This window comes from Nothoprocta perdicaria, unplaced genomic scaffold, assembly GCF_003342845.1.
Source record: "Nothoprocta perdicaria isolate Ctin4 unplaced genomic scaffold, notPer1 scaffold_148, whole genome shotgun sequence".
Lineage (NCBI taxonomy): Eukaryota > Metazoa > Chordata > Aves > Tinamiformes > Tinamidae > Nothoprocta > Nothoprocta perdicaria.
The window spans coordinates 207,591-234,243 of NW_020454627.1; the positions used below are offsets into that span (position 1 = coordinate 207,591).

At 36.0% G+C, this 26,653-nt stretch overlaps 1 protein-coding gene across 1 annotated transcript in view; it reads right to left on the bottom strand.

Moving 5' to 3' along the window:
- Positions 1–26,653, bottom strand: part of MYO16 (myosin XVI) — a 272,053-nt gene that overhangs the window by 131,745 nt on the left and 113,655 nt on the right. The window contains exons 11-16 of the mRNA XM_026034575.1: positions 26,386–26,496; positions 24,766–24,831; positions 21,350–21,477; positions 12,186–12,291; positions 9,039–9,156; positions 4,650–4,797 (exon numbers count right to left, since the gene is read on the bottom strand). Of these exons, the coding sequence (XP_025890360.1) occupies positions 4,650–4,797; positions 9,039–9,156; positions 12,186–12,291; positions 21,350–21,477; positions 24,766–24,831; positions 26,386–26,496 (677 nt within the window). The remainder of the gene's footprint in view (positions 1–4,649; positions 4,798–9,038; positions 9,157–12,185; positions 12,292–21,349; positions 21,478–24,765; positions 24,832–26,385; positions 26,497–26,653) is intronic.

Genomic DNA, 26,653 nt, shown 5'->3' on the forward strand with positions numbered 1-26,653 from the left:
AGACTGCAACAGCTATGTTTGTAAGCAAACAGCACAGCTATGGAATACTGGTAAGTTGTTCTCAAAATAAGTACTTCTCTCTGTTGCATTTTAAATTAAAAAAAAAATCAAACAACTGGAAATTAAAAAAAAAAAAAAAAAGGCATCCAAAGATAAAAGGAAGGGAAAAAAAAAACAAACAGAAAAAACATGGAGACATGCAGTGTCATCCTGCTTTTATATCTATGGCAGTTAGAAAAAAAAGAAGCTGTCTCCTAAGTGTGCTGAATTGGGGAAAGTTGGGGTGAGTGGCCTCTCACAGTTCTGAAAATTTCCATCTTGTGTTCTTGTGTGTGAGGGTGATGCTTTCATCTCCAAAGTGGGAATTTATATGGATGATCCCAGAATAATAACTATTTTGTATCACACTGTTAGAACTTATTAGAAAAGATGATGGTCGAATACATACAGAAAAAAAAAGTCAGACATGAAAGGTTTTGCTCTTAATGTGTCTGAAAAAATATCTACTCATCTCTTTTTTATACCATTCACTTTCCTTCACTGTATTCTCTAGGTCCTCTTTGACCACCAAACTTCATCATTACATTCGGAAATTATATTCAAGAAAAGAAGTCCCATCAACTCAAATTTAATAAGCAATTAAATCACTTCCTTGAAATTACTTATACATGAAATTAATGGAAAAAAAGTCTTATTGTTAGTAAACAGGGTATCTGCACCAATAAGCTGTCAAAGGAGAGACAATTTAGGCCAATGCTGTGAACTGACCTATCTTTAAAGAAGAGTTACATTACTTCTAAAAGGAGGAGAAACACTGCACGCAGGCACTGGAAAACCTCAAGTGCACACTGTTCTGTGGGAAGAAGGCAAGTATTACACAGCTTGGAATGGCAGCCTGAAAACAAACACAAAATGCAATCCCAAATCACAGTCCAACTTCTGCATGTGCATTATGTGCCCACACCATTTTCCCCAGTTGACCACCTGAAGTTTATTTTCACATAATACAACTCATATACAAATGGTCTATTTCACAGTATGGATGTAGCGTGATAGAGTTCGGACATTACAAGGTGAGATCTAAAAATGCCTSTCTGTAAGCAGCATCCTGCAGTATTCAGACCATTGCATCACTTTGTCTACTAAAACCCACAACAGTGCATTCAATGGGGACAATTAAAATTGCTAGAAAATGCTGTTTAAACTGAAAATTGTGACATCGAATTGACCGAGTTGTCAAATTCACCAACACTTTTGAAAACATTTCCTATATTGAAGTAGTTTAAAGCTGTGTTATCACTATAAAGCATAGTGGTTCAAAATAATAAAAGCAGGGTTCTCACTCTTTCTGGCTTTTTTTTTTTTTTTCCTCCCACATTTTTTCTTTTCTGACTTTCTATTCTCTCTGGTCACCCTTTTTCAACAGAGTCGCAGACCTTTACAAGCTCATGTTTTGCCACTGTCATTTTTTTCAAGACTCTCACTTTGGTTGTGAAATTTATCAGGACAGTTGTACATACTGCAACTTTGAGGCTAAACTTCACATGCCAGAAGAGTAATGATTACAGAAATCGTAATGATTACAGCAGCCAAAAAATCAAGTGCAAACCAATAACATATTTTAAAATGTTGAATAATTTTGTATTATTTGTAATCATTAAAATAGCTACAATTCTGCTTATCTTTAGAAACATTCAAAGTTAAAGGATGGAAATTTCAGTCTACGATCTGTTGACAAAAACAGTTCCTGAATGCAGAGCAGTAGTTGTTGACTGTCAAAAAGCTTTGACTTGCCTTGTCAAGTCTCCCTCATCTTTTCTGATGTGCTCCCTTTTGCTTAGTCATGAAGACTGGTATTACCTTTCCACAATTCCTCCACCCTTACCCGTCATGATCCACATGCAGATCTGGTGGGAAACTTAATGATTCCAATTCCTTCCCACATAGTTCTAATTACTCTAAGATCCAAGATCAGCAGARAGCAGTCATTTGTTTGTCTTCATGCACTACCTGTAGAGTCATTATATTTGCAAGCACATCTCTTTACATTTCTGAGCTTAACCTCCTCCCCGGATAGCATCAAGCACCACAAAACTACACTCTACTGCTCTAGAGATTGGGGTGAAGGCCTTGCTTTCCTGAAATTCTCTGTGAGTGCAATGGGATGGAATTTCTCCTCTTTCTTACTTACATTAGCTGTTAACGCCGAATTATAAACTGCTTAGCATGTGGGCAACTTCCCACTTTTTAAAACATATGGCATAACAACAACTAACTATACTACCTTCTGCCTCTTTAAGCAAAGTATTATTTTTTAAAAATAAGAATAAAGTACTTAGACCGCCCTGTCTCGGTTCTCATGCTGCAATATGCCTGTGCAATTAAAATGACAAAAATAGGTGTGTACGCTTATTAAGACTGATCAATTTAATGATGCAATATTAACTTAAACAGGAACAGAAAAACTATCAAAAAAACAGTCGGATATGAACAGACTACAGTTTCAAAATGGCTGTTACCTAATTACATTTGCTTGAAGAGTCAAGATCACACTTGCTTAAAGAAAACATGACAAATTCAATTGTTGGTCTTACCAGAATTACATGATCTCAACAAAATTTGTCTAAGCCTGAAATCCTGAATTGACAACAGAGGCCAAATCCTGCCTTCCTTATTTATGAATATGTTTAATGCAGTAGAAATTCATCCCTTTCAACTGTTCAGTTCTATCAACCAACACCAATCTGGCCCACTGAACTATTACACTAAGGAGTTTAGAGAAAGAAATATTTGGCCCAAACTCTCTCAACAATACAAGATATAATCTATCCTACCAAAGGAAAGCTCTATTGATAAAAGCAACTTTATGCAAACTCTCAGCTATAAATTACTTCTAAAGCTTTGGCACTGCAATACACAGCCATCTATGTAGAAACACTATATTGATAAAAGCAACTTTATGCAAACCCTCAGCTATAAATTACTTCTACCACTTTGGCAGTGCAGTATACAGTCATCTATGTAGAAACACTATTTGTTCTTTTTGGAAACTTATCAGATATCTTATTAGATAAAGCTTTGTTCATGTGAATCTAATTACTCAGGCTTTTCCTATGTTCTTTCTTGTTGGAGCTTCTCTTAAAATGACTTCAAACTTTTTCATTTTATGAATAAATTGAGTGATTCCAAATAACTTTTGCTAAAAGAGGAATAAATTAATGATATGGAGCTCACAATCCTTTTGGTCTTCAAAGGATTTAAAATATAATATTTAAMTCTCTTTTTCCCTCTTTGAAGTGGGTCATTTTTAGTAAAGCAACTTAGCCTCAGGTTTCTTCAAAGTTAGTGCCTGATAATATTCTGCCTGGAACCGTGGCAAATTATTTACATATCAGAAGTGTTAACAGCTTAAAACATTAGCAAACAACACTATTCTAAAGATTTCTGTTTAAGAAGCAATCAGAATTATGCAAAGTGTTTCTGCAGAAAATGAACACTGTATGTTTCTCTTTACAGGCCTCAAATCTAAAAGTATTATTTTATTCAAATAAACAGAAGACAGAAAGGGAAAAAAAAAGGGCAAAAAAATCACAAGCAAAGGTTCAACTGTGTAAGCCTAAACACATATTTTAGATCATTGTAATTACTATTTTTTTTTTCCTGTTATTCACTTCACTTACTAGAAACTTTTTCAATTTACACAAACAATTGCGTAAAGCCCAACAAGTCTCTCTCATTTCTGTGATATTTCCTAGGAATCAGTGAAATGCAAATGATCTAATCCAGGAATACGTTATTCTTAAAGAAAGGAGTCTAAGTAAATCAAATTTGGAACACATCTCCTTTCTTTTTTTAAAAATGCAACTTTTTGTCAAACATTTGGAGTAGTTTCAGCCTTACACACAGTACGTTTAGTTTTATATGTAAAGCTCTTTCTACGTAGTCTCTTGCAGTTAAAGGGAATGTAGTAAATAAAAGTTTCTGAAACTACAAAAGTGGCTTGGGTCATGTTGAAGCACGCATCTGCACATGCATCTACAAGGACCTGAACAGCTCCTTACACTCCACTGATGGCATGGACTTGTCCTCTTTCTGTGGTGGACAGGAACCAGAATAACCAGTTTGCATGGAACACAGACACCTAAAATAGCTAAAATAGCTGAAAGCATTCAACAAAAAAAAAAAAAAAGTTTTTTTTTTTAAATGATATGAAGTAAATACAAAATTGAAATTTCATTGGAATTAAATTTTAACAAAATCAATACATGCCAGGAGAAGAATCTAATTTTAATGAAACAATCTTTCCTGAAAAAAAACCATTTAATCATAAAAAATGGACTAGATCTACTCTAGTCCACCAAAGGTGGGGAAAAACTCAGTCAACTAAGTTTTCCCTCATTTTTTCCTTTAATATAATAATCCTAATAGTCCTAAGAATGTGAGAGATAACAAAGAGAGTATGCATATTCTTCAGAATTAAGTCCATGTGAAAAGGAAATTAACAATCAATAACTTAAGAGATCATTGAAAAGGTCCTTTAGAGGTCACTGACAGGAACATCAACTATCAGAGGAAGCACCTCCACTCGGAAGAGGCACTAAAATAAGGAACACATTAATTTCACGCTGAATATAAAATTGTTCTCCTACCTGTGTGCAGATAAATTACTGAGGTACAGGGTGTACTTTTCTTCAGCAGACAGCCCATCCATCATCAAATAAAAAACATGAAAATTGCTCTGGTTGAGAGGTTGCATAACGACACGAGACTTCTCCAACATGTACGTATAAATCCTAGCTGATTAAGAAATAAGCAAACAAATAAATTCATCATTACACTGATTGCTCTAAACTGATTGCTTTATTTTAAACAGTTTGTCATTGCGACATTGAAAAACAGACAGTATGTTTCTTATAAAGCAATCTGAGGAAAGCATGTCATAAAAAATACTACCATTCATCCTAGATTTATTCCTTGTCACATTTGAGGAACTTGTTGTCATATCTGGCAACATTCGCAAAGAACCCAACTATTAGTCACCTCACCTAATTTCATCCATCTAAGAACTAGCATCTACCCTAAGCTCCCTTTTAATGAGGAGAGAAATGTGCAAGAGAGGTTTAAGAGATCTTGGAAGAATTGTCCTTGGAATAACTTCCTCTTTCTCTGGTAGCTCAGAATAATAGATTGGATTAGCCACCTCTCTTCTAAATGGCTACATATAAATGAGACAAACCCATTGCAGAGTCAACGGTTAACAACCTTATGACTGGTGCTTGCACAAATGTGGGCATGTTAGAAGGTCTATGATGAGCATACCAAATGAGAAGCCATGCAAGTCAGCATATCTGTGAGGAAGAGGAAAGAGGAAGAACCTGCCTACGACTTGCCTATGGAAATGCTGATTAAAAGATCATGTCCTGCAAGGTTCTGAAGGAGGCTTGACTGAAAAAAATACATAAATAAATAAATAAAAATAAACAGGGAAAATATAGCACCTGGATATACATCCACCTGCTTTTCCGGCATTTTAGAGCTAAATGTGAAGCAAAAAGAGATTTACTCATGTGGGTAGACTCTTCTTGAGTCCTCCTTGTATATTCCCATGTAGGTCCACATGCATCAGTAAAAAGACAGCAAGGAAACACCTGACTGTACCTAATGCCCCACTCCTTTGAGAGGGGACCTGGTTCCAGCTTTCACTTACTCCATTATATGCATACTTTATCCAACAATTGTTCGATTTAAAATACAGCCTGAGGTGCCAGAACAGAATCAGGTCCATATACACACAACTGAGTACCTCAACGCATGGGTGCAGCACATTTTTTTTGCAGCTTTATGCTTTTAATTCTGTGCAATGTGGCAGAGCTTTTACGTAGTGCTGAAGGGCAGCGCAGAAGGGAGGGAAACGAAACATGTCAATCTTGAACATAGTGCACTGAGGATGGTCACAGGTGAGTGTTGTCCCCACCTTAAGTATAACCATGCATCAGTACTATGTCTCAGGCTTGGCACAGTCTAAACACATACCAGTTAAGCAGTATGGATTATCAGTGTCCTACGCTAGTCAGGGCCACTTTCCATCCATCCATCTACTTAGCAGCATAGGGGTGGCCCCACAYATTTAGTAATGTTAAAATCATGACTGGGCTTCCGCTTAAGAAGAGACAGTAAGACAACAGACACTGCAAAGCTCTATTACTAACCTTCTTGGGTGCAATGGTTTTCAATCCAAGAAAGAAGTGGTTGTCTTAATTATCACATAGATGTTTTTAGCATTCATTAATTAATAAATGGAAGAAAAATGATGCTGGAAGTCATCTGATTAATTAATACATTTAACCTTAGTGGGACAGCACCATTTATTTAGATGACAGAAACTAATTCAGCCCCTTTCAGCTAATTCAGATCACCCATTTCAACATGGCTAAATACAGTTAATCTCAGTTAGCACCTCCAGCATTAGGACTAGTTGTTAAGTACAGTCAGGCTTTTGATGAACAAGAATCAAACATACTGTTCTCCTAATGGAACTGAATTTATTCTGAGAGAAAATGAACATGGTAATATGACTTTTCTGCAAAGTGAAATGATATGTTCTTTAAGCTGCGTGAAATATAAGGGAAAGATAAGAGAGTTCTAAAGCAAAATCTGTCATTTTTGTGCAATGTTAATTGTGTCTATAAATGTGAGGATATTTGAGGAAATTTGAATTAACAAAAAAAAAAAGTCTCTTTCATAGATCATTTGACCTGCTGGACAGCTACAATGTCAGCAAGCAGACTCTGTACTGAAATTGTGGCCAGTGATTTCTTTCCTCCAATACTGGTAACTGCAAGTACACACCTTTCTCAAAAGCCTTGCCACCTTAAACATAGCTAGTGATAAAGACAAAAGAACATTTGAAATTTTAAAGTTGAAACACTGTTGAAAAATATCAGTTTGTTAGTTGCAGTCTTTTTTACACCAAAAAAAAGCAACTGAAAATTCTTTTTTAAAATTTTTCATTAGATCAAAAATGTTTATAACATACACACAGAGGAAGGTGCATTCTTCTTCCTTTTACAAATCAAGTTTGCTTCTGACATTTTAATGAAAAATAACAAATTCAGGATTATATTTTAGGAAGCAAGAGAAAATCAAGTCAGAAAATAGCAGAAAATTAATTTTGCTAGGTTACAAAGACTGATCTTTTCTTTTCTTTTCTTTTCTTTTCTTTTCTTTTCTTTTCTTTTCTTTTCTTTTCTTTTCTTTTCTTTTCTTTTCTTTTCTGTCATTTGAGGAAACTGACTGAACTTCTACCTTTCATCTTAGGTCAGATGTGAACTTACTCAGGAGACAATTTACCTTCTCTGCTCCCAAATAAAAATAAAATGCACTATTTTTACTTCAGGAAATACATAAGCTTTCACTGCTATGCAGTTGGCATCTACAAAGGATTGTGTTTTTGACAGAGGTCAAACATCAGTARGTGAATTCTGTTACATGTGATTTTTATTTATGAAATTAGAAGTTGCTTGCCTGCAGTTTATTCTGTATTTGTGTTCATGTAATGTTTTTAGTAGTTCCCAGGGCCTAATCCCAATGAAAARTAACCTTGGTTGTACCCTTTCTATCTATTTGACTAGACTACAACGTGAAAGTTATCTGACTATTAAATCTTTCTTTTTCCCCCCTCAGGAAAACCCAATATTCATCAGAAAAGACAGTCTGAGGAGGCAAACAAAACCATTGCTGCTGTCTGTATGCCTTTTAGCAGAGCTACACGCAAGGCTCCATCCTTATCTTCACRACTTTGTGGCAAAGCCATAGCTTAAGCTGAGAGACCAAACCTAGCACACAATGAACACAGGCAGAATTTCTGCTCTTGGGGTATAGTGGAGTCTTTCTGCTATAAGAATAAACCTTAGGTGACACTTCCAGGGTACAGGCAGAAAAGCACTTCAGCCCAAACAAAAGAGCTGTCACAGACTTCACTGGATTCCACTTAAAATGCAAGGAATGCTAACGTGAACTTTCCCTCTGTGATAAAAATTTACATATGTACTCTTCATGCATTTTCCATAGTAAACTGTTTTGCATCTGTTCCCTTAAGCTCTTTCTGTTAAAGAGTCTAAACAGCCTAAACGCTTTGTTGGAGGCAGTCTAGTATCACTTGAATTTTTATTTACAAATCAGACATATTTAGCCCAGTTTGCATAAATGAGTTATAAAGTCATGTCTCAGCAGAATCAGGTGTGTTACATATTTACACTGTTCATTCATGTTTAAATAGTGCAAGACAAAGTAAATACTGCTGCAAATGATCTTCAGATAGATACACAGAATCACTGAGTAGGATTTAAGCTGGAGCCAAGGACAACGTGCCAGATTTTCTTCTCATTTACATTGGGGGTAAATTAGGGACAACTTGACTTGAAAGTGTTGTTTAGCTAAGGTCTAGAGAAAGTAACTTCAATAATGCAAACATRTAAGATGAAGAAGTATAGCACTACAACTATTAGTTATATTGCTCTATTGTGGCTTTTCATTTTTGACTGTATATTGTTGAACTTTTGGCTGCCTTATATTTAGTAAGAGTAATTGATTCAAATCCTAAATAACTGGGGAAAAGGAGGGCATACAAGTCACCCATTGGTATTTTTATTGGGCTTTGCAAACAGTAATGCCTTCATGACTTTTATTTTATAACAAAGAAATACGAAATTGTCATGTTTTGTAAACCCCATACATAAAGGAAAACAYGATTTCCTGGAAATGTAAGAGAAATTAGCCTGGGTTAACTTTTTTTCTTGTGTTTCTCTGCCATCTAGTGGTTTCAGAGGGCAGGTATCTCCCTTACAATAATGAGCATTACTCTTCTTCAGCTGGTACCTGCTATTAATCATGCTGTTCTACAGCTTTCGCCTCCCCCCTTGCCTTTCTCCCCCAATGTTACCCCCCATTTTTGCCTATAGATGGCACACTGGGACCCTTATCTCCTGGTCTGTGGTGGTATCATAATAATATTGTTAGACAGCATACGTAATACTTACCTCCAGCTAAGGTTCTCTTCTTCTCACAAAACTGTAGCTCAAAATATTTTATAAAACAGCTGGTGAAATCATTCAGGGGTGTCTTTGCATGTCCAAAGGCCTCCAAAATACAGTTTACCTGAAACAAAACAGTAGTCAAGAAAGGGAAGAAATAGGAAGATATTTCAGCAGGTCAGTGAGAAAGGTTTGGGATCACAGAATCGCAGATGAGTAATTAAAAAAAGAAAATGTTTATGATTATTAAGTTCATATATCAAAATTAAAATTAGATAAAATTAGATAAAAAATAGCTCAATAGAAAAAAGAAAAAGTTGTCAGAATAGTTGAAGTGATAAATGAAAGAGCAAACTATGCCCTTAGAGGTAGTATGGATACAGGTAAGGGGAGTCATATGCACATAGCTGGCATGCTGGCCTGCCTGACAAAAAGATTTTTGATGCTAGCTGGGCTAGTAACGTGACAGTTTAAAATAAGAACCAGGCAAATGAATTCATAAGCTTTTAAGATGGCATAAATGAACTATAAAAAATAAAGTGGGCCTAAATCACAGATTTCAAAGAGAATTATTTCAGCCTTATATTAGCAGAAAAATGAAGAAAATCAGTTTTTTTTTTTTCTCCTCTCCTGGTGTTCCAGTATAAATGCATCTCCGTATTTCATGTTCATGGTTCTATTGCCTTTAAAATAGTATTTTCAAAACACTGATTCCAATAAAATGTATCAAATGTGTCAGAATTATTTCAGTCATTTGAATAATTTCAATTATTTCATTTTCAACTGAAATAATTATTGAAATTATTTCTCTGTATTTAGCTCTTCGTGGGTATAATTCATTTCTTACACTACATTGAAGACCTTCACTTCAGTACTTGCAGACTTTCTTGTTTGCATCCTGAGATTCATTGAATGCCAAGTGGCTCCAATATACGRCTCCACTGTAAAATAGCTATTTGCTGGATGAACTTAATTTATAGACTATGCCTGTGGGAGGTAGAGGAAAGTGAGCTGCAGAGTGGCAAAGATAACACTGCAAGCATTCAGCATCTAGGCTGCATCTGCCTAAAAAACAGACTCTCCAAATCAGCTATTTGTGCACTAGGTGGCAGCAGAAAACCAGCCAGTCTATTTCTGGTCCAAAGCAGCCAAATTCAGCATATGTTTTGCCTAGTGGAGCTTTATTGACTTTAATGGTGCTATGCATAACTGCAGCAGGAGTGAATACAGGTCATGATGTTTATTAGAGAACCTTAAAAGGCAACTAAATRAGAAATTCCACTTCCCTACAGGTGAGATTGGCTACATCTACTTCAGCTGTCTTCACTAAATAAGACAGTCAGGAGAGATCTCTCTATAATCAAAAGACAACTCATCTTTCTTAGTACCTGATTCTCTTCTACCTCCACTGACTCAGAATCGTTGACATGTGTGTTAAGTCTTCACTATTAAACTAAAAAGGACGAGGTACTCCACTCTAACCTGTATGGTAAGTGACATGAAGAGGTTCACTTTCATAAGCTGAACAACTTTTCCTAACAACTTCCAAAATAATCTCTCTAAAAGATTCCCAGCATATTCTGTCTTCTGAGCATTGGCCAGAGATCTGTAGATCTGTATTGTCCCAACATAGCAATATGGCTGCAATATTAAAATTCATAACTAAAATCAAAGAAGTGAAAAATTAACAATAGTATTCTTGACACTGCTGCATGAAAACTGAATTAAATGTTATTTTAAGAGCATTTCATCATTTCATCATCAATGAATCAGGTAACATTGTAAAAACACTTAAATGTGGTAATTTATGACGGTATGAAACAAAGCAAAACTGAAACTTATTCAAGTGTAGTGTTTTCGGTGTCATCAGTCTTTTTTTAGTAAGTCTTCAAAAACACAGWTGTTTTCTAGAATTCACAAAAAATTAATTTGCCTTGTATTTCCTTTCAAGGTGGCATGTATAAAATATGAACCAGTAAATTTATAGCTTTCCCTACATCCTAMTAGCCCATATTTGTAGGTTGTGTGTTGTGTCAGCTGCACTTTTGATGTGACTTTATCCCACATTCAGGGATAAAGCACTGTGTTTTGAATGATGCATGTGACATTGTCCAATGTTATTAAAGCAAACACAATGAACAAGACTCTAGAGTTWTACTGGATAACATGCATCTATCAAGGCAAGCCTGGAAAAAAAAGAGCATCTTGGGCTTACTGTAAGATCGTCCTTATTTGAAGGACAACAGAGTGGGTGAAAAAGGGKTTTTTTTTGCGTATGAAACTTAGAACTCATTGACAACATTATAGACTGTGTTAAAACATTCCACGCAAATCTGTCTCTGAGCTAAAACCTCAGATGAGAAATTTCAGCAGAAAATGATTTTTTTTTKAATGGATTTGAACTGTCAGTCCAGTGCATAACATCTAGTGCAGAACATCAGTCTGAACCTGTGTAGTAATGTTAARAACTTAAACACATAAAACATGACTGAACTGCAATGCCAAATTATTTGTTATGTCAAATCAAAATTTTGTAATTTACTAGCATGGGGAAAAATTAATCTGATACATGAAGAGGTTCTCATGATTTCATGACATGCACTGAGAGGAATTTGGTCCTGATGTGGGAATTTGATATTTCACTATTTCATAGCTCTTTTTCCTATTTCATAACTATATTTAGTACACAAAGATTTGTGCATACAACTTTTTCCAGTTTTGCAGTTGTCCCGGATAAAACTTCCCAATTTCTATCTTATGTACTTTACTTCAGATGCCTCAGGACTTCTTTTAGTAGCCAGAGGTGCACCACCACGAACAGAAATAAGCTTCTTTACTTACTGTAGACTATCAGTACATATTTAAATGACAGTACTACATCACACAAATATTCCCTATTCAATGAAAGARAAGCTTTTAAAATCTCAAATAAATACATAACCAGAACTGGTTTCCACTTTTTTTTTGCATCAATATGAGCTCAATCCTCCTCCCATTCAGGTCACTGCAAGGAAATAAACCTCCTTTGACTCTTAATTATGAAAATAAACTTTCACRTTTCTAATGCCTTTTTCCTTGCAGTTGAAATGTGTTTGCTTATTCAACAGGCCAGATTTTCACCTTGTTCTAAGCAGTGCTAAGAATGTTACTTACATGTTTTATCTTGGTATCAAAGGTGTTTCTGCTGGAGCTGGCTCTGCAAGTGAGGTGCTTCACTATCTGTTTGCAGGCTTCGGTCTTTCCAGAGCCACTTTCTCCACTGCAAAGATAACAGGAAAGGGGAGAGAGTGGAATTACTGCTATATCACAGTTGRTATTTTATGTTATTTATATTCGCTGTTGCCTCTCTTGGAACAGATTTGATGTATCTCACACAAACTTCCATTTAAGATGGAAAGTTTATGGATAGCAAATAATAAAGAGCAGAATGCTGGAGACGGGCTGGACAACTGTCTGTGTTCACGGGAGCTATCAGAGCTGTTGCACTGTACTGTCTTATAAAACAAGCCAAGGCAATCAAATCTGAAGCTCACAATCATTTTTAAGGTACTTCTTATAAAGCTTTATATCTCCTGCTATCTCCTGTCYAGCAAAGGAGTCTGCTTGTACTGAAACTGTCTGGTTCCTTTTTCAGATGGGGAAGTACTACTGTGCTAATGACAGGAGTCAGGGGGAAACAAAAAAGGCAGAAAATCATAGGAAGGGGCAGAGGAAATAAAAGAGGATAGGAACAGCAAGGAAAAGAGGAAGATATCTGAGATATAGTGGACACTGACCAACTGTGCTGTGTGCACAGTTTCTTTTTGCAGCTGCAGAGCTTTCACAAACTGCCCAGTCTCTGCAGTGCAATATATTTTGGATTCAGAGATGATGAATTTCATTTCTGTCCTTTCACATGATGTGGAATAAATATTCGCAAGAATGAAAATCTCTGAGGAGAGGAATAAACAAAAAAAATATAACATGGTAACAGACAATATGAATAACAGGCAATATGAATAACAAAGGTAGGAGGAAACAACAGAAAAAATTAAAGAATAGGGGGAGGGAAATCAGTRGTGGAATTTAAGTATGGAGGAGGAAAGAAAAGAGACAAAGGAGTTAGTAAGGACCAAGTTACTGAAACCTGATTAAGAAACACATGTAAGAATTTCCAACATGAATTGTAAGAAATCGATTTCTTTACATACAAGTGAACCAGATGAAATGCGATTTGATGCTCCTCCTTCATCTGCTCAAACCTAAACAGCTGTTTGACCATGCTAGATGATCATTATTACCTGCTGAATCTAGTAGTTTAATGAAAATGAGATTATGAAAATAAAAATATTTACTCAAATTCCACATTAAGGGATGAAATAATTAAATAGAGAAAGAAAGAAAAGATAGAAGGGAAAAAAGAAGTTTTTATAACGCAGACTGTAATCTCTGCACTACTTATTCTTGTTTGGGACATGTATGCAGCTCTGGCAAATATTCCAATTGCTTAGCTGACAAGACAGGTATCATTACCATATGGGGTACATCAAACTGACTTTGCAGAAAAACACCAAACTTTTTCTCTCTGTATACACCTTGCATCTACAGCCAGATAAGAGTCTGACCCTAGACTTCAGACTCCTGCTGATATAAATAGGAGCTTTTTACTGTAAGACTGCAAAAGCTTGCAACATGGATGCATACTATGCAAAGATGTAAAATAACAGCTCAACAGGCCATATTTAAACCAAGGCTTACAAAGAAAGTAATTACGTAAAGATAAGAATGTGACTGTCACAGCTAATGTGAGAATAGCATCTCTATGGAATTGACAGGTTACTCTCCAAGTACATTATCTCATRTTCACATCTCCAGCTTCTGGCTTCCTAAAATATTTATTTTGAAAGTCAGATGATATTTGTGGTCACTTTCTAAAATGTGCATGCCCTCCTGTTCTCTTTTCCATGATTTCACCCTTCCAAAGCTAGAGGTACCATACTGACTTTGTTCCTGAGAAGTCACATTAGTCTTCTGCCTTTCCAACTGTGCCTAYTCTTTTTGCTGTGATCTCTAAGAGRAAAATAAAAACCTKAAAGGAAGTCATTAGTCCTGTTATACTCCTCCCCTAGAGATATTTCATACCTTTGTAAATTACAGATCTTAGACTGTTCTTACGCAGAAGGTGAGTGGACTGTAAATAAGTTCAGGATCTGCCAAACAGTTGCTACCTCCCTCCCATCACCTGCTTATACTAGCCAGTCCCCTGACACCAGTGTGTCATGACAAGGAACATCTTTCTCCCTCAATAACACACTTAATCCTAAATCAAAGCTGCAACCCTCTATTTTCATAGAAGTTATGAGAAAGATTAGCAGCAGTGCTGCTTCAATTACTTCAGCTATTTAGGAAACTACTGGAGTAGTCTGAGCAACCTAGAGCTCAGCATCAGCTGATAGGACAGCTTGTATGGGCTGCCTGTCGATCCCTTCAACAGCAACCATGGTCAACCTTGCAGACCCATCCAGGTGGGGTGCCAACCGACACACAGAGATCTGGAGACACCGTGGAGACACCACAGCCCAGAGACCTCTGCAGCTGAAAGGGACCAATGGGTCCAGAACTCACCAGGARGGAGGAGAATTTGCAGGTAGATAGACACAAATGTCATACTAGAGTATATTACTGAGGAAGTTGGGCTGAGATAGCCAGAAAACCACAACCTTTAGACAAAATTTTAAAAATAGATTCCTGAAAGCACTGAGTACATTTTGGTTACCCTAGATTTCTGCATATTGGCCAGGTTTGTCTAAACCCATGTGAATACAAATAGTTTCCTTAAATGGATCTCTTTGGTCAAATGTCAGTTCTGCTGTAACTTAAACCCTAGCAATCATATGCTTGTAGAAAAGCATGACAACCCACCATAAAACAAGTAGGAAGGCATGTACCTGTCACTCCAGATTGTGTAAGTTGGGGTGTTTATTGACTTTCTTTCAGTTTTGATTTTGGGAGAAGGTACCACATACAGAAGGGCAAGAACACTTACCATGACAAACTAAAAATTACTATAACTGAAGCACTTGCCTCATAGCTAGAATTTGTTCAGGTAGCATTTCCGCCAGTTCATTCCACCATCAAGAATCAAACAGTACAGAAATGCTTGCTGTTTTGTATGAACTTTTGAAACCCATCTTTCTGATAGTAAGATATAGTTAGGGGAGATGGTGTGAGTTTTTGAGCTTTTGGAAGGCCAAGGTAATTCCTTTCTTTTTGGTTTGCACMCTGCCTAAGCAAAACATTTGTTTTTGCTCCGTGACTGAGATTTGAATTGTACAAGAAAGTAGTATAAGCATTAAGTGCATAAGAACATGTTTTGCATCAGCAGTAGTCATAACTGTAAATGAACTACCCATTATGTTAGGGGGACATTTACATTTCTAAAATAAACCAGAAAGTGTATTTTTAAATGATTTTAAATTATAAATAGGATGCCTAAATTATTATTATACTGCTGTTGCCCACCACAGTTACAACATACTGAATTTAGATAATTAAAAAATTGCAAATTATTAGTTTGAATTGAATTCACATGCTGATGCTAAACTGAGGAAATAAAAGGCTGTCAAGGCATTTTACTTCAAGAGGGAGGACTTCATTCCAGTTTATTGGGCTTATAAATGCAGTTTATAACACCATAAAACCACTGGATATTGACATTTCTGGCTGTTAAAATGTACACAATTATAGCAATTCATTTGATATACTTATTTGCTCTTCTTTTTTTTTTTAAATCACCAAATTAGTCTTCAGTGTCCTATAAACCATTGGTTTGATCGACTAAGGATGTTTAGCTCTTAACAAGCCTATAAACTATGTTTAAGCTTTCTAGACAGCTCTCACTTATCTTGTCAGTGCTTAATGCATTCTCATATTCTGAACAGCATGGAGGAAAATCCACTTAGAAGCAAGTTAATTATGCTGGAGAAAAGCCTGTCTATTGGCTATTTAAGGGTATAAAATAGAATYATTCTATAATTTTCATGAAAAGTTAATACCAGGTGCTATAAACATACATGAATGATGGTGGTTTACTTATAGATTAAAAATGATAGTAAGTGGTAGGGCACTTTTTCTTTCAGTGTTTTGGCCAAATCCTACTGTAAAAGAATGCATTTTATTGTTTAGATTAAATTTAATAAAATAATAATAATAATAATAATAATAATAATAATAATAATAATAATAATAATAATAATAATAATAATAATAATAATAATAATAATAATAATAAAGTCTGAATCCTAGGCTGAATATTTTATTCTGATTTGCTCTTGACCTTAAACTTTTTCTAATGATATGAACAGTCCCCAAATGAGGTCAATATGTTTCTGGAAGTTGGAAACATTTTCATTTCTACAGTGTCTTTAGGCAGAGGAAATGGAAAGGGTCAGTATTAGGTGATGATACTACAAAAGGGAGGACATTTCTTTTTCTGTCACAAGCCCATGCTGTTTTTGCAAACAGTAAACAGCTTGGCCACTGAGAGTAGCCAGATTCAGGAGAAAAGTGCTGATTTTTCATTTGATTGACTTCTGTGCACGGGGAGAAACCACAGTATATTTGAAGCCAAAAACCTCTTCCCTGGGACCACGGCACAGGAGTTTCTCATAGCCTGATTTCTATTGTTTATTCCCAGAGAGAAAACGGTGCCTCTGCTTCTGTATGTTTAATTACCACCATTATTACAGTCATTTATTTGGAGTCAGGAGACTCCAGCCATGCATGTTTTGACCAATTATACAGCATAGAACTGGCCTGGCCCTGAAGAGCTTCCAGTTGAAACATATGACTGGATACAAGCAGATGAAAAATCTAATAAAATTAAACACACAAAAATCAGATGAAAGATATATGAGTGAGAGAAAAATACAATAATTTTGAGTACTATTGTATACAATAAGCACGAACTTTGGTGCAGAAATATCAAATATCTAATTTCTGGATCCTAGTCAGGCTTAGGCATGAAATAGGGAGGCTCTGCCCTAAGAAATAAAACTACTGTCAAGAGTCACGCTGCATGCAGAATTCATTAGCAACAGTATGTGTCCAATGAGGAGTAATTCATGAATCATTAGTAATGGCCACTAAATTCATGGTAAGTTTCCTCTTGTAATTAAGCTTTGGCAGACAAAAAAAATAGCAGAAAAAAAAATATCTCCACAAATTAAGTAAGTTGGCGTGCTTGATGAGACAATAGGATTAACAAGTATAAAGGTACATTTTCTGACATTTTTCTCTTTGAAAAGGCAGTAGGTGGCTATTTGAAAATATACATTTTCATAATTTCTTCACAGCTTGCTGGTTTTAGAAYAACAAACTCAAACCTTTCAGGAAGAATTAGAATGAGAGTTATATACTGTCATCACTTGGTAAATCTGTGGCAMTTAACAATTACATTAGATATGTTTTGAGGGCTGCACATGAAAAGTAAAATATTAATAGTGGTATGGTACTAAGCTTTACTGCTCCATATTATACATATATATAATATATATATTATATATATATATATACACCAAAATGGTATACATATATACACCAAAATGGTAGCATTTTCTCATAGTATACACTATTAGAATAAAACTACTATTTACTTATACTATAAAGGTTTATTACATATACTTAAAAGTAGACAAAAATACAGATTGAGGGTAGGAAGGATTATTCTATAATTGTATTATCTGTCACTTACTAATAAGGACTCTGAGAGTACCAAAAGAGTACACTTTTGTACTCTTGGCATCCAAGTTAAAGAGTGCTTTTTAGACAAAGCGAGATATCCTACAAGWATTAAGGGAACTCCATTTTGGAATTAGTGCATAAACACAGGGATGATCTATTTCCACTCAATTTGATACTAATAAAAACAACAAAAAATGCACAAAAATAGCATCTGTCTGATTCAATATAGCTATTTTACTACAGGACATATTGATGCTGCTCATTGATAAGAGCTCTGACTTGCACAAATTCTCAGGCCACCTCTTTGATCTTAGAGTAGTAGCAAAAATTCTCTGGGTGACTTGAGTATGGGGATATCAGGAGCTGTTTGAGCTCAAGTTAAAATCACCACAAAAAAAACAAAAGATCTTCTTGTTCCAGCTTTGAAAAATCATTTCACCTACATGTGAATTTGGTTTGGGAACTGATTTAGTTCCCCAGTCCATGTCACCACTCGAATGTTTATGTTGACACAACAGATGGTGTGGAAACGAGGAAAAGACAGCCAAGGGTAGGAGAAGGGCAGGAACACTCTACTTAGCAATAATGCCAGGTTATTTCAGGGTCAAGTTCTCATGGCATCACCAAAGAACTAGACTTTTCCACTTGTTCCTTTCAAGGCTGTGTCCTTCTGAGCTCTTCTGTGAAATGGTTTTAATAGCAAAGCAGCATTAACGTGAGCTTCCTCAGCTTCATTCATCCAGTGGTTCAAACTAAGAGGAATGTATTGTTTTATTTTTAAAATCTGTTTTTAGGTGCATTTTATGTATATGCATGTAAATATTCACAACTCAGATTTACAGCTGGAAATGTTTTTAAAATTGCATGCCGGAGGCCAAACACATTCAGAAGGAGTAGGCATGATAAGAGAGACTGGAGGAAAGCAATGTAAAGCACAGAAGTGTGCTCATATGTTTTTGAGTTTCAGAATTGCAGAAAAAAAGGTTGAGCTAGTCTGACAAGAACTTGCAAAGTTTTCAACAAACCCAGGAAGGAAAAATCCAGTCTGAAGGCAAAAATTAAAGAAAAACTAACTGGATGCTATGCTTTAGGGCCAGAAAGTGTGCATTGGTCCACATTACTTTTTAACACAAAAATACACAATGAACCACAATCTGCACATATACACACCTGCATATAAACACATATTGAGGTGATATAAAAGGAGGGGATAGAGAAATACATCAAGTGTCATGGACTCAAGGAAGGCAGTGAGGAGGAGGGGGGCAGCCTCTTTCCAGTGGTGGACAGTGATAGGACTAGARGAAATGGCTTCAAACTGAARCATCGGAAGTTCCACAGGAACTTRAGRAAGCAYTTYTTSACWGTGAGGGTGACAAAGCACTGGAACAGGYTGCCCAGAGAGGTTGTGGAGTCTCCTTCTTTGGAGATCTTTAAAACCCGCTTGGATGCAGCCCTGTGCYACGTGCTCTAGGTGACCCTGCGTGAGCAGGGGGGTTGGACTCGATGACCTCTGAGGTCCCTTCCAACCTTCGGCATTCTATGATTCTAAGATTCTATGACACTATTTTTTTTTAAATCAGGGAATTTCTTTTATTACCTTTTCTCATCTTTATCACATTTACTTTCCATTCATAACTGAGATACTACTAATGGGATAATAATGAAAACATCCATCAGTCAAATAAAATGAAATCCTGAATTTTACACCCATAACATTATATAACCATTTTGGGTATCTTTTTAGGAACTTCTGAAGGATCCCAGTTTCTCTCTGTGTTTTCAATTAGCTCTAGTGAAAGAAAGGTACTCACAAAGACCTGCAATGCCGTTAAGTTGCAGCAGTAAGGGAATACTTATTCCCTATTCAAAACTACCAGATCCATGCCATTCAGCTTCCATTTTCATATTAATTTTAGATCTAATTAAAATCCAGACAAAAGGATACTTCAAGACTCTAAATCTGTGGATTGTCTTGGTGTGATACACAGATGCCTGGACAAGTGCTAATGYCATCAGCGGACATCCTCCTATCATATCCTTCATCAAGTAACTGCTTTATAATAAGCTCCAGAGGACTGGGCGCAGATAAAGTATATGATTCCTAACATGTGCCTTGCCATCCTGATATAAAATTATCACCAGTATACATTCCCTAGTATCAAACCCATTTACTACCGAATAGATTACTTTTTGTGTATTACCATACAATCCTTAATCTAGCAGTTAGCGAGGGGAGGAATAATCCCAGGCTCCAGTACAGAGCAAGCAGCTCCACGGAGAGGGATCTGGGAGTCCTGGTTGACAACAAGTTAACCATGAGTCAGCAGTGTGCCCTCATGGCCAAGAAGGCCAATGGGATCCTGGCTGCATCAGGAGGAGTGTTGCCAGCAGGTCAAGGGAGGKGATCCTGCCCCTCTCTTCATCTCTGGTGAGGTTGCACCTGGAATATTGTGTGCAGTTCTGGGCTCCCCACAAGAGGGATGCAGAGCTTCTAGAGAGGGTCCAGCGGAGGGCAATAAAGATGATTARGAGACTGAAGCATCTATTTTATGAGGGAAGTGAGCTAGGCCTGTTTAGCCTGGAGAAGAAGGTTGATAGGGGATTTGATTAGTACGTATAAATACGTGAAGGGGGAATGTGGGGAGGAAGGGGCCAAGCTCTTCTCAGTGGTGGCCAGTGACAGGACAAGAGGTAATGGGTACAAGTTGAAAAATAGGAAGTTCCATCTTCATGTGAGGAAGAACTTCTTTCCTGTGAGGGTATCAGAGCCCTGGGACAGSCTGCCCAGGGAGGTTGTGGAGTCTCCTTCTCTGGAGGTCTTCAAAACCCACCTGGATGCCACCCTGTGCCATGTGATCTGCGTGTCTCTGCTTGAGCAGGAGGATTGCACTAGATGATCTCCACAGGTCCCTACCAAACTTWACCATTCTCTGATTCTTTGAAATTCACCAGACTCTGCTGGCAGGTAGATAAAGGAGGAAATGGGAGGGCGGCAGATGATTAGATTTGTGGCATCAAAAAATCTAGGATTTGGAAGTTTCACCATCATGAAATTGGCAGAGTTGGATGGAATTCTGCTTCACTGCAAATTTCTAGTGCGTTTACCATGAATATACTTGTCATTGCAACCACACAATGAATTAAGTGGCTCAACTGCATTTTAAGGATAGAAAACTGAACAACAAGAGCTCAAGGTCACACAGGCATACAAGGCAGCTCCAGCCTCAGTGCAACAATTCAGAGGCTTGTGACTTACTCAAGGACTTTCCATTTTCATTTTTATTAGATTCTATTTCTAATCCTCTTCCATGTTATATAAGCAAACACACGGGAGTCTGGGATTCTTTTTCATTAACTCTTTCTTTCCAATTAAATATGACTAGATGGACTGGCAATTCCCCCAGAAATTTATGAACTTGAGATGTAATTAAAATTTTTTCAGTTCCATTTTGCTCTAACATATTCTGGAGAGATCAGTACATAGAAGATCAGTCAGAAAAAAAAATAAAATGGAAATCTTAACTGCTGCGTCCTGAGGGAAACAAGTGAAACACAAGAGTTATACATTAGTTAATAGAAAGAGAGATTTTCACCTGAGGATAAAACACTGGGGACGCTGCTCCTGGAATAGCACGTGGAAAGCTCTTTCCGCACAGGAAAATATATGAGGGGGAAGTGAGGAAGACAACTTTCCAGTGTTGCTTAAATAAAGTTGAGTAACCTGAAAAAAGTATTGAAAATTAATCACACAAGGGTCAATACATTACAAACTAGTTGTGTTTTGTGTCCTAATTTTAGGTGTCTTGTAAAGCTCTCTAAGCATGATAAAGAGAACTTTTGTGTGTATAAAAATGGTGCCCTCAAGCTGTCTGTGAAGACTTTAATGAAAACAGAGCTATAAATATAGAAGTTCTAATGTCACCAGAGAACTCAATGATACCGGTTTGTGGATTAAATAAAACTAATAAGTTACTTTACTTATATGTCAGGCATATAGCTATTCAATGTCTTGAATACCTAGTTGACTTGTAAAACATGACCACCCTATGAAAAAATAAAATAGAGATCAACAGGCTTAAGTTTTAAGTTACTTAAACTATCACGTGGCAGAGCAGTCTTTCACAAGTCTTTYACATTATATTCTCTGTATAATATAGAAGAACTTCTGTAATACACATAGGTAGCAACATATACTATCCTCAATGCTTAAGTATGGATAAAAGCAGTTATCTTTCTCTGAACCTGCATTTTTTTCTGAGAATATCCTGACATTCTTTCAAGTAATAACATATGATTTTTAGCAAAATTAGATAGTATGCTAATACCTTCAAATTAGCTCTTTCAAAATAAATCAATTTAATAAATGAAATACAGAATTTGAGTTAGATGAGGTTGTGAGCAGAAGCACCTACCATTTTGCAAATATTCTTAAATAATTTTATATGTCTCATTATATAGCTTTTTTAGACTTCCTCATGGAACTGGAAAATTAAGATTTTAAAAGCTTTCTGGCAGGTGGAGGCTGGTTCGGACACCAAAACAATTGAAAACAGTTGAACAACTGATTTTCCTCCTTTTCATGACCAGCTTTGATCACTCTCTTTAACAGATTTTCCAGCTTGCTCCTGTCTAAAAACTCTTCTTTCCCACGTTGTTGAAAGAGGRTCTCAGTGTAACATTTACTGCCATCTCATTGACCTCTGCAATTTTATCAACCATTCCCATGTCTGTATTATTCATTTAGATACTAAACTCTTTAATCTTGGAACCACCTATAARACCAAGTCTAAGCAAGACTAAAAGAGAACACATCCATACCAGTTCTCATGCAATCATTTCAGCAYAACACAAACCATCATGAAAGAACTTAACACATTTATCCTCACTGCATAATGTTGCAAGTTTTTTGCAAGGTTATATATTTTATTAGTGGATGAATTTAAACAAACTATTTCTGCCCTGTCCCAATCACAAATAAGGACTGAACATACGTAACAAAGGAGGAGAATGTAATATAAGCTGTTTCTACAAAGTAGCTACAATGGCACATCCAAAATGATATCTGCAACTTCTTACTAACTGTAGTGTATTTCAGAGCAAAAATACATCAGCATCATCATCTGGCAACCGCACCAGATGAAGCAATGCATATCAGTGTTCATTAGTGTATGATTCRTTATGTCATCTTAGAATGAAAAACTGCTCATAAAATGATTTATTTTAGTCATTAGAAGTCTACTGGAAGTAAGTGTCGGAGAWCAATGTAATATAAAACATTCAAGACTGTCAATAACAATGCAAAGTGATTAAAAAAGAAGCAAATTTAAAATGTTGCTGCAATTGAACATGGTACATGATTGAAYGATTTCATTGCTTCATCTTGAATTTAAAAACAATGTCAAAACCAATATATCTTCACTGTCTTTGATAGTTAACAAACCATATACCTGGAAGAATAACATTACCAAATGAGCCACATTATATAGCATGCCAGTGTCTACAGAGGGATTTACATCATCAGTTTTTATTACTTCAATTCACAGATCATCTAATACTTATAGACTGTGGTATAACACTAACAAAGCTGCTGCATATATTTGAGCTTTTCTGTAACCAACGGGAGAGAAAACAAAGCTATCCTACAACTGTGTTTTGATCAGATGGAAAATACCTATCTAATGCACAATACTATACAGATCATAATGACAGCCTGAAGGCAGTGGCCATCASAGATGACCCAAAACAGGGTCACAGGACATAAAGAGTCTCCTACTATAATTGGCTAAAACAGGCCTATCATGGACAGTTCAAGAGAAGATGCAGCAAACATTCAGGAAACATTATAATACTTCAGCCTACCATCTAAATTCTTCTTCTGTGCACTTCTACATCTTCTATACAGTTCTATACTGGTGTACAAACCCACTGTGCATCTAACACAAAATATACAGTGGCAGGAAAACTATCATTCCCTAAAACCTGGTGGATGGTTTCTATCCAGAACACAGATTTGGAATCCCAACTTGGAATCTGCAGTTAGTGCCATCAAAGGTCCCATCATTTATTTTTCTATTATTTCCTATTGACTATTATTTCCTATTGACTATTATTGTACCCAAAACCATATGACATAGCAAAAAGCCACAGTTTTCTAAATACATTTTTGAACTATTTGTAATATCTATAAACTCAATATAATTATTTGCACTGCTAACCAAAGTAGAGGCCCTGATATCAGTGCAAAGGTTAAGAAAAATCAAGTTGCTAATACACTGTCTCTGAAGCAGATGAGTGAGGATGAAGCGGAGATCAGATAATCTCAATTTACATTTCCACAGACTTACCAAGACCACTAAATTTCATGCCAGTGCATAGGTACTGAAAAGGTGAAGCTCTTAGTAAACAACTAGTCTTCATCTCACACATCTGCCCTTAGCAGACACAACAGCTTGGTACCACTGGTCCAGAGCAGATCTAAGCTCTTGCTGAGTGCCTTTGAATCAGGATCTGCCTCTAAGTTCCTGATCCAACAGCTGGGGACAAGTACAGACACCAAATTTGAGCTTTCTGTAAGTCACCATCTTGCAACTCACTTAATTACATTTAGGGAGGGTGGGAGGAGAAGGGGAAGGAACCATGACCTCAAACAAGCAGTGCATGAAATATGCTTGCGTCTTCTTGCAAGAYTGAAGTTTGGCATTGGGAGAAGCCACCAAGGGCAAGAGCTATAGAGCATGAAATATTTTTAAACAATCAAGTGCTATTGCTCAAAAAATCCCACAAAAATCTGTAGGAAGGTGACTGCTCTAKAAATAAGAAACAGGGAGGAAAAAACAAGGTGTTTTTGAAGAAATTAATACTCCTTTGCTAAAACATTAAACTGAGATGCTAAACTCTCAACATAAAAATTGACATGTATGTTAATTTGGGGGATTTGGCATGCCAAATAAAGAATATGGACCCACTAAAAAAGGTCCATGTTGTAACATTTTGAACAAACAATGCTTACCATGGTAGAATAAATAGGTAGTTCTTTAAATGGGTTCACAAGCAGCARTATATCACCAATGTAGGTCTAGGAAAAAAAAAAAAAAAAACTATATCATTGCTTTCTTAAGTCATAAATTATTTCCTTAAAGGGGTAAATGGTTTTCTTCCAGAAAAGACTTTTGACAAAAGCAACTTAAGCAACATAGCTATCAACATATCAAGTATAATTTGAGAATTCAGGACTTTTGGAATTCCTAACTTAAAATAGAGATCCAAATTTACAATTCAAATAGCACTAATTATTCTTTTTGTAATAAAATTGAGTTCTTGATAATACAAAATTATGCACAGAAGAATGGCACTGCATATATTATTGTTAGATTATCTGAAAGTTAATTYGTAATTCACATTTGTTAAATCACAAAAATGTGACATTCTTACCACATAAACAAGTTCCTCAATAAATTTWTTAAGAGATAGATGATAGAAGGTAGCAATGATGAAATTGCTTATGCTGAATTGCTACATTAAAATGTGTTGCTTCACATCCTTCACCTGCTGCTCATCACTGCTGCTATATCACAAATTTATTCTTTCTTAAAGAGTGGAAAAAAATCCAGGTCTCTGTCCTTGAAAAAGACAGCAAATTGGTATGTGAACAACCCACTCACGGTGCCATTCTCAAAATGAAATATTTTGGTTTGGGGAAGTGGTGAATGTTGGTTCTATAATGGATCTACTATTTGACCTGGTTTTAGACCAGAGAGTGTACAGTGCTAAGAAGGACTTCAATTTGGAATTGAGTCCAAGGACTTGTCCTTCTAAAATTGTAACCAAAATCACTTAAAGATGTAACTTCCTGCATTCCTTTTGTTTGAACACTGCAAGCTAATCACCCATTTAAAACAGATTGGCATTTTTCATATTCACAGGTAACCTGGTTGTTCAATAACGAGAAAAAAGGGGCTATGAACAGGGATGTCAAAAATTTCATGTGCAGATTTTTATGCAGAAGCTATCTATACATAACTAAATGCCACCTGTGTTTAATTTGTCAAAAGCAAAAAAAAAAATGAGCTTTAGAGAAATCCCCTTAGATTTCTTTCATTTGGTGTCTGAATGACTAACATTTCCATACAGAAAGAATGATTTGTGTAGAAGATAGGAAATGATTATGAGAAAACAAATCTCACTTGCTGATATTTAATTCTTAAATTCTTTGTTTTCTATTTCCAATAATTAAAAATTAATACAGCTCAATTAAAAATAACAATATGTTATAATGGAGGGGTCCTTTGATAGTTTGATAGAGATTACTTGAACTCATGCCATCTTACCAATATATTTTCTCCGTGAAAGAAAAAAAAAAAAAGATTTTTTTCCAAATTTATTTTAAGCATTATTCCATTTTTCTATAGCTGATTGCTAAATCTGTTATTGCTAAATAAGCTTGAGATGTGTTATGGCTTATGTACGCATATGTTATATTCCCTTTAAATGTTAGTCATGGGTATTGGCCAGGTAAGTGTCCAATAATCATGACAGTAATATTTTTCCTATTCTCTCATTTGTTCTTTTGTGAAAGCTGACATTGATAGGAGAATAGCAACACTGCARCGGCAGTTTTGAAACAACTCACATATATCTGATTATTATTGAAACGCTTCTGAATCTCGTAAAGCAAGCTGCTGTCCGTTAGCTCACTCAAAGAAGCCAGGTCATCATTTGGGGCTGGAGGCATTAGCTTGATCTGGAAAAGAAAAATTACATAGAGAAATAAAATAACTTCACAACCAATGACCCTTCCTGTATTGTAATGTTCTAATCTTAAGTATACGACTAGGTCACTAGAATGCCTGGAAATTTATGAAAAAAGCACTGGAAAACAAGGAAGTTATCATTCCTCC